This window comes from Ailuropoda melanoleuca, chromosome 13, assembly GCF_002007445.2.
Source record: "Ailuropoda melanoleuca isolate Jingjing chromosome 13, ASM200744v2, whole genome shotgun sequence".
NCBI lineage: Eukaryota > Metazoa > Chordata > Mammalia > Carnivora > Ursidae > Ailuropoda > Ailuropoda melanoleuca.
Window position 1 is genome coordinate 41,925,937 of NC_048230.1, and position 7,919 is coordinate 41,933,855.

General features: G+C 66.6%; 1 protein-coding gene across 8 annotated transcripts in view; it reads right to left on the reverse strand.

Moving 5' to 3' along the window:
• TMC6 (transmembrane channel like 6) overlaps positions 1-7,892 on the reverse strand; it is a 17,567-nt gene extending 9,675 nt beyond the window's left edge. The window contains exons 1-11 of one of the 8 annotated variants that reach the window (XM_034640981.1): positions 7,576-7,892; positions 6,073-6,210; positions 5,766-5,911; positions 5,464-5,559; positions 5,008-5,166; positions 3,744-3,849; positions 3,510-3,606; positions 3,041-3,298; positions 2,521-2,711; positions 1,358-1,502; positions 118-273 (exon numbers count right to left, since the gene is read on the reverse strand). In XM_034640981.1, the coding sequence (XP_034496872.1) occupies positions 118-273; positions 1,358-1,502; positions 2,521-2,711; positions 3,041-3,298; positions 3,510-3,606; positions 3,744-3,849; positions 5,008-5,166; positions 5,464-5,559; positions 5,766-5,911; positions 6,073-6,128 (1,410 nt within the window). In that variant the 5' untranslated portion in view covers positions 6,129-6,210; positions 7,576-7,892. Of the gene's footprint in view, positions 1-117; positions 274-1,357; positions 1,503-2,520; positions 2,712-3,040; positions 3,299-3,509; positions 3,607-3,743; positions 3,850-5,007; positions 5,167-5,463; positions 5,560-5,765; positions 5,912-6,072; positions 6,357-6,537; positions 6,626-6,739; positions 6,960-7,409; positions 7,545-7,575 lie in introns of those variants that run through there. The other 7 variants (XM_034640977.1, XM_034640979.1, XM_034640980.1 and 4 more) reach the window with 7 other exon arrangements.
• Positions 7,893-7,919: the final 27 nt, after the last annotated feature.

Genomic DNA, 7,919 nt, shown 5'->3' on the forward strand with positions numbered 1-7,919 from the left:
GGGGGGGGGGGGGGGGGGGGGAACGGGCCCGAGGCCCAGTCACCGGGACCGTCCGAATTCGGCAGGGGTCTGACCCTGTTGCCAGGGCTCCAGGGACGGCCCACTGTAGGCCCGCACCTTAATCATGAGCTCGGAGAAGGCGTAGACGGCCACAGTGCAGCCCAGCGTGGTCCCCACACAGAGCAGCCACACGAGCCCCAGCACCGCCACCTGCCGCAGCCGCCCGCACGCGCTCCGGGAGCCCTGCCGTAGCTGCCAGTCCGCCAGCAGCTCCTGTGGGCAGCAGCGAGCCCGTCACGGACCCCACGCAGACACACGGGGACACACACAGGGGCCCACGGGGTGGACACCTGGGGGAGCGTGGAGGGACCGAGGGGTCGCCTCCCTCCCACCACCAATGCCACCACCTGTCCCGCCCCGCTGCTCCAGGGTCCTGTCTCCAGGCACAAAGAGAACAAGGGCCAGGGTCTCAAGGCTGCGCCCCGCCCTCCAACCCCGCCAGCCCCAGTGAGTCACCCTGCTCCCACCTTGGGCTCATGCTGCATCCTGAGGCCTGCCCCAACCTCCCAGCCGCCTCCCTCCTCCCTCCCTCCCCAGCCCTGCCTCCTGAGCCTCCCTCCCTGCCGTGGAGGTGGGCGACCCCACCCCCAGCTGAACAGGAGCCCAGAGGCCCTAAGGACACCGGGCCAGCCACTGGAGTTCCCTGAGGGCAATGAAGGCCCGTCAGCCAGGTCCAAGCTGGGGGCTCCCAGAAAGGCAGAGAATGTCCCACAAGGCTCAGGTTGGCCACCGGCCTTGGGAAAGGGACCTGAACCTCTGAGATGGTTTGCTCACGGGCAGCACTGGCAGCTAACAGCCCTTGCCCTGGCCTACCGTCAAGCCAGGGTGCATGCCGGCGGGAGCCCCGGGGCCTCTGCCCGCGGACTCCTGGCCAAGGGCTCCAAGAGCAGCCTAAGCGTCTTGCACTGGAGTGTCGGCCCACGGGTCCCCCAGCCCAGGGGTAAGGGCGGACTGACATACTGAGCCCGCCGGGAGGGAGGACAGGCCAACAGCAAGGACCCATCCTGAGCACGGACGCACACGGAAACGTGCTGTGAGCGGAGTGTTCTATTAACGGGGCTCCTGCGCGTTCCAGGGCCCCGACACTAGTCCCGGCCAGCGAGCGAGAGGCAGCCCCAAATGAGAGGCTCGTACAGGAGAAAACTCCAGGGCGATTCCCAGTGCTAACTCGTGTTCCCGGAACCCGGGTGAACAGGCCAAGACCCCACCCCCGTGCCCGGTGCACAGCTCTGGCCGCATGGGCCTAAGTGGACGCGGGCCGGGTCTGTGAGAGCCCCAGGGCCCCGGAGCAGCTCACCTTCAGATGAGTTCGGATGCTGTCATGCTGGAGGCGGGAGGCCCGTCTCTGAGTCACCTTGTGGTCCCAGGAGCAGAAAACGGTGACGGCATGAACCCCCGAGGCACTGCCCACCCGGAAGCTCTCCCCGAAAGAGCGGGACATGCTGGGAGGGGCAGACCGGGCAGGGAGGTGACAAGGGGCACAGAGGCCGGGGAGAAGGCAGTCAGGAGGCTCCCCGCAGCTGAAACCCACCACTCACTCTGAGGAGCCCTCCAGGCGCTGGATGGGCTTCCTGCCGACACCCCGTCCCTCCTCCAGCCCTGCACTCTGGGCCTCTGCTGCGGACTGCGGGCCACCTGACATCCACCCTGTCTCACTCGGTGCCCACCTGCCATGTGCGGCTGGCAGAGGGAAGGGGCGCCCTTACCCGCTGCCGAGGCTGCCCGCCTCCCACAGACGTGGCTGCAGGAGACGCCGACCTACCTCAGGCCCTCTGCACTGCCTGTCCCAACAGCCAAAACACCTCCCTCCGCTTCTCCCCTGCCCACTCGTATTCAACCTCCCTGTCTGACACGAGCACCTCCTCTCAGAAGCCAACCTGACCCCACCCATGCCCTGTAACACCTCGGCAAACACCGCTAGGGCTCTGGGTCTTCCCAGACTCCTCACTGGTCTGTCTTCTCTAGACAGCACGTTCCTCAAGGACAAACACCATGCTCATTGACCTTCCCACCCTGAGCTGAGCACAGCAAATGTTTGGAGGAGGGAGGGGGATGAATGGTTGGGTGGAAGGAAGGAAGGAAGGAAGGAAGGAAGGAAGGAAGGAAGGGGAGGTGGAAGGATAGATGGAAGAATGGAAAGAAGGAAGAGTAGATAGAAAGATGGAAGGGTGGATGAATGGATGGATGGATGGACGGAAGGACGGATGGATGGATGGACGGATGGATGGATGGAAGAGGGACAGAAGGATGGATGGATGGATGGACGGATGGAAGGATGGAAGGATGGATGGAAGGATGGATGGACGGACAGAAGAATGGATGGATGGATGGATGGATGGATGGAAGGGTGGATGGATGGATGGAAGGGTGAGGGGATGGACAGGAGGGATCCATGAATGAATGGATGAGGAGATGATCAGTAATACTCAGAACCAAGGTCAGATGGCGGAGCACCATTACCTGTACACCAGGGTGATGCAGGTGATGAAAAAGGCTACGCCCACCGTGAAGAGGTAGGCCAAGGGCATGTTGTAGGGCAGGCTGTCGGCCTCGCGGCTGCACTGACCACCATCCAGCGGGGGCGCACACGGCTGGTTCAGGGTGCTGTTACTGTAGTAGCCGTAGTACATGACGGTGTGGGTGAAGCGGCCCTGCAGGGAGGAGACCCCGTGGAGTCAGGACTCTCCCCCTTCCCACCCCCGACCCAGCCTCAGGCTTCCTGGGGCAGGGCGAGGGGAGGGCAGAGCAGGGGCAGGGAGGAGAGCACAGAGGTAGGCAAAGGGCCACGGCCACCCCGGGGCTCCCCGGCCCCACTGACGTCCGGGCAGGACGGCTCTCAAGGCGAGGCTGGCTACAGCCCCCCCCGCCCCCCCCCCCGGGTCCCGGCACAGGCAGGGGTGGGGGCTCCCTGGGGGAAGCTGTGACAAGTGGGGCAGAAGGCAGGGCCCGCCACGCTCCCTCGCCCCGAGCAAGCCCTCACCCCGCCCGTGAGCAGCTCCAGGCCCGTAAAGGTGGGGACGGAGCCCGGGGAGGCCGGCGGGAAGGCCGCCTGCACGCCCACGATGAAGGCCAGCAGCGGCAGCAGCAGGAGCAAGTTGAAGGCCAGCAGGGTCTTGAGGAAGAGGAAGTAGGACAGCACGCTGGAGCCGAACTGGCCTCCGATGCGCTTCAGGGCGTAGCGCCACGGCATCAGGGCGGGCAGGCCCGAGAGCAGCCAGAGCCCCAGGCTGTGCAGGGCCTGTGGGCACAGAGGCAGGAAGGGGAAGCGAAGCCGCCCAGAGCTGCCGGGCGGGGCTGGGCTTGGAGGTGCGGGGGCAGCGGAAGGGGCCGCGGAGGGGAGGGTGGTCTAAAGGCTAGGAGACCCCACACAGGACAGCCACAGGAGAAAGGGGGGCTGCCCCCACCCCCGCCTGGCTGCCCTGGGCCCATCCCCAACAGGAGGCCCCTACCAGGACGCAGGCATCTCGGAGCTGGCCACAGCAGGGGGGGAGCCCCCGCCGGCCCTGTCGGCCCCTCCGCTTCCCCGTCAGGGTCCGGCTCTCCTCTCTGGGGGCAGAGGCGCCATCAGGGTAGGACCGGGGCTGGACCCGACTCCCCCCGAGAGCCACCTGCTGCCTGCTCAGGCCCCTTCTCACCGACCGCCCAGCCCTGCCAAGCAAGTGGGTCTCAGGATGGGCACTGACCGCAGGCAGCGTTTCTCAGCCAGGCCCAAGGGCATCCCCCGGAGCATGTGGTCCTGCTGGGCCACCGTCAGGCCCTGCAGCTCCTTCACCAGGAGAAACCGCTTCTCTACAGAAGGATGGGGCTCTGTCAGTTCCCCAACACATCCCTCCCTCCCTCCCTCCCTCCTGCACCTATGCCCATGACCCTGGACAAGCCTGTCTGCCCTCGATGGCCCAAGCAACACAGACCTCTGCCCACCCTCACGTCTGGACGGCTGCTCTCTGCCCGTACCGTCCAAGCCAGACCCCCCCATGCCCACCTGACTTGCCCCACGAGCTATCTTCCCTCCCCGACCTCAGCCTATGAGCCCAGTGCCCCTCGCCCTTGGCCCTAACTCTGCTCCTGGGTCCCCACAAGCATCTTACTCTGACCCCCAATGCACCTGAGCTTCACCCACCCCCTGCTCAGCGTTGACGAGGTCCCAACCCCATCCCCTAGAGCTCCCCACTATGCCAGCTCTTGGGGGGTAATGGGGGGGGCAGGGCCTGTAGACCCACCCCTCTCTCTTTCCCACCTTCGCTGCCACCCTGGAGGGGGGACCACTTCAACCCCAATTGACAGACAAGCGGACACCTGGCCAGGCCTGCAAAGTGAAGCTGGCAAGTTCCGCAGAGCCCATTCCTCCCTGCCCTGTCCATCACCTATCACAGGGCCTCGAGTAAACTGGGGAGGACACAGACAGGACCCAACACAGCGCATGAGCTCCAGGCACCTGAATGCCACAGGTTACCTGGTTGAAGACTGACCTGTGACACCGGCCCTGCTACGACCACTGTCCCTTGCCCTCTAGCGCCCCCACACTGGCCTCCCACCTCAGGGCCTTTGCACATGCCCCTCTCCTCTAGTGTCACGTCCTCCAGGAAGCCTCCCTGGATCCCCGTTCTGCCACAGGCCTTTCCTCAGTCACCCTCCTCTGAGCATGAACCTGCTCTTCCATTTAGCCACTTCCTGTCTGCTACACTGGGTAGAAAACAAGCTGCAGGAGAGCTGAACCTGGTCCGCTCACCACCATCCCAGCCCGAAGCCAAGACCGGTGTGCAACACCAGTGCTCAGCACGGGAGTGTGCACACAGGTTTCAGGGCTGCTGCCTGACATGGGCCAAAGCCTTCGCAGCCCAGAAGATCCCCACTGCTCGGCCTCTCTGCCCTCGGCCCCTGCCCCCTGCCCCCTCCCCGGCTGGCCTGAGCTTCCCCCCACAGAGGCCGCGGGGCCCACTCACTCACCCTCCTCCTCGAGGGCCGCGGGGTCCAGCTCCAGGTCGTAGAGGCGGAGGCTGGGCCGGGCCGAGCGCCCCACGCCCCTGACCTCGGGCCGGCTGACCCTGCGCCGAAGCCGCACCGTGCGGTTGTAGTACTGGGAGAGGATGGCCCCGCGGCTGCGGCCTGCGGGGCGTGGGGGGCAGTCAGGGGGCAGCACCAGCCTTGCTTCCCTGCCCCTCACCTCTCCCAGGACCCACGGAAGTCCCTTTACAAGAGACTTCAGGCACCACTGGGTTCCCAAGAGCCTATTTTTATCCCTGTGACTCTGGAGTCGTTTTTGGAACCCAGCGAGGCCGCACGGGGCTGTGCAGGGCCTCTGGGCAGCGGACGGGAGGGTGGGGGGTGAAGGGCCCAGCTCCGCGCTCCGCAGATCCCCACCTGCAACCCCGGCCGCCCAGGCGAGGGTAGAGGGCCACTCACCAATAGTGCGACTGGGCATGCTGGCCAAGATGCGGAGTGTGGCTGTGCTGTGGACAAGGGCGTCCTCGGGCCCCAGCAGGGCCTGGTGGCCAGTGCCTGCGAAGCACAAAGATTTGTCCAGAGGTCCTGGAGACACGGCGGGCCAGCGATCTCCCCCGCCAATCCCCAGCCCAGGCCTGCAGTAGGCCAGGAGAGGTGTCCCGCCAGGCAGGGAAGGCTCAGGGCCCTGCCCGCACTATCCCAGCGCCTGCGCACCAGGACCGGCCACCAGGACCGGCCACCAGGACCGGCCGAGGGCTCACCTGAGGTCTCCGAGGCTCCAGCCCCAGCCCCGGGCTCTCTCTGCTGCAGCTCCAGCCCCTCCTCCGCCACCCACCGGCTCTGCTCCTCGATGAGCTGGTGGAAGGAGTCGTGCACCTCGCTCTCATCATAGGGGCTGGGCTCCTGGCTGCCCGGATGAGAGAGGAGCAGGGGTTCCGGATTCAGCTGACCCAACCCTGCCCCAGCGGCCACCCCTTCCACAGGCCCTGGTCCAGGGGACCTCTCCGGGGGAGGGGAGGATGGGGGAAACATCTCTGCCCTCCAGTCCCCCAGCCCCAGCACACTTACCCGTGGTCCTCTGGGGTCTCGGGAACATTGAGGACAAAGTTCAGGGGCTGGGCCATGTCTGTGACCCACGCCCAGCCAGTCCGCGGTCTAGGGCAGCTCAGAGCCTGGGCACAGCCTCCAAAGCCTCCCGCTGCCCATCTGAGGAGACAGGGAGTGGCGCACCAAGGTTGGCCTTCAGAGCCTGGTGCCCAGCCAAACCACCCACTCCCCGGGGACCGTGGGAGGTGCCCACAGCCCAGGCCAACTGAGCCCCTGCCTGCCCCCCATCCACTGCCAAGCATGTGGTCAGGTTAGTGACCCCAAATAAACCTCAAGCCAGAATGGACCGAGGGGGAGTCCCTTCCACCGCCTGAGGGAGAGAGGAAGGAAGGGGGGGTTGGGAGCAGTCCCCATCGGTTTCCTCCACGGGGCCAGTCCCTGGGAAGGGGGAATGGGGTGGATGCCTGTGGACACAGCCCTCCTTGCCTCGGGCTCTGCCCCAGGTATCCACCGACCTCTTGATGAAAAAGGTCAGGGCAGCTGCCAGACCTTCCTGTGCCTGCCCTATAACCCCAAAGCACTTCCTCTCACAGGAAGCCCTTCCCACGGCTAGCCCTCCTCCCCCCACCAGCCCCAGAGGGCCTCTTCCAGCCGGGCCCCCACCCAACCCAACGCTGCCCATCCTCACCCCCCAAACAGGGATCACAGCACTCTGCACTGGGCTGGGCTGGGGCACTGCAAGGTCACCAGTCCTCAGGAGACGGACTCCCCTACATTCCATCACCCCACCCCAGGGGCGGGCTGGGCAGCTGGCTGGGGGAAGGGAGGCTGGGCGTTAAACAGGCCTCCTTTGTCCAGCCTTTGTCCAGGCAGAGGGCTCTGCCATCGCCCGGGACAACTGGAACCAGGGCAGCCCCCCCACCCCCCACCCCCGTCCCCTCACCCCCTGGGTGGGGACTCAGCACTCAGAAAGTGGGCTCCACTCAAGGGGGCTTCCTCGGAGAGGCCAGTATGCCCAGCTTCCTCGCTTAGTGGCCTGCAGGACGTCCAGTCTCTGAGCCCAGGCCCCACACAATCCAAGCCCCTTCCCCACCTCCAGCAGGAGCACAGAGGGGGGAACCAGCAGAGAGATGATGGGTCAGCTGAATGGGGAAAACAGCTGGAGGTGAAGCTGATGATGTGCCCCCCCAATCCTATCCCGACAGCTAGAATCCCTTCCTCCGCAGACAGACCCCTCGAGGCTCAGACCTACAGGCCTTCCCCACACTCCCCTTTGGGGGGGGGAGGGCGGGTAGTGGGGAGGTGGGAGGTGTTCAGAAGCTAGGAATCGGGCAGCCTGCCTCAGGGCCGGGGCTCACCTGGGCTCGCCCAGGCACTGCCTAAAGCTTCCGCCGAGCTGACACCCAGCGCCCCGCACCCTACCCCAGGCCGGGGCAGGTCCGGCAGAGTTTCCGGGGCACACCATTCCTGAGCCCTGAGCCAGGTGGGGAGGGGCAGGGTGGGGCGCGTCTCCAGGAGCCCCACCTCGGCCGGCAGCGAGTCCTCTGGGAGCAGCAGCTGCCCGGCAAGTGCCTCAGCCCAGCCGCGGAGCTCAGGGGCTGCAGCAAGTCCGGGAGCCCCTCGACCCCTCCCCCCGCCAGCCTCCCGCTCCCCCGGCCCGGGACGGTGGTACCGGCCCGCAAGACCCGGGCCCCCGGCCTGCCGGTCCTGGCCCCAGGGCATCACCGCTGCCCTCTCCGCCGGGGCGGCCGGCCGGCGAGGGCGGGCGGGGGTCTGCTGGCCGGCGCGCCCCTCCCGAGGGCGGGAGGCGCCAGGCCACCGGCGCGGGAACTAACCGCCCCGTGGCCCCGGGGGCCCCAAGGAATGGG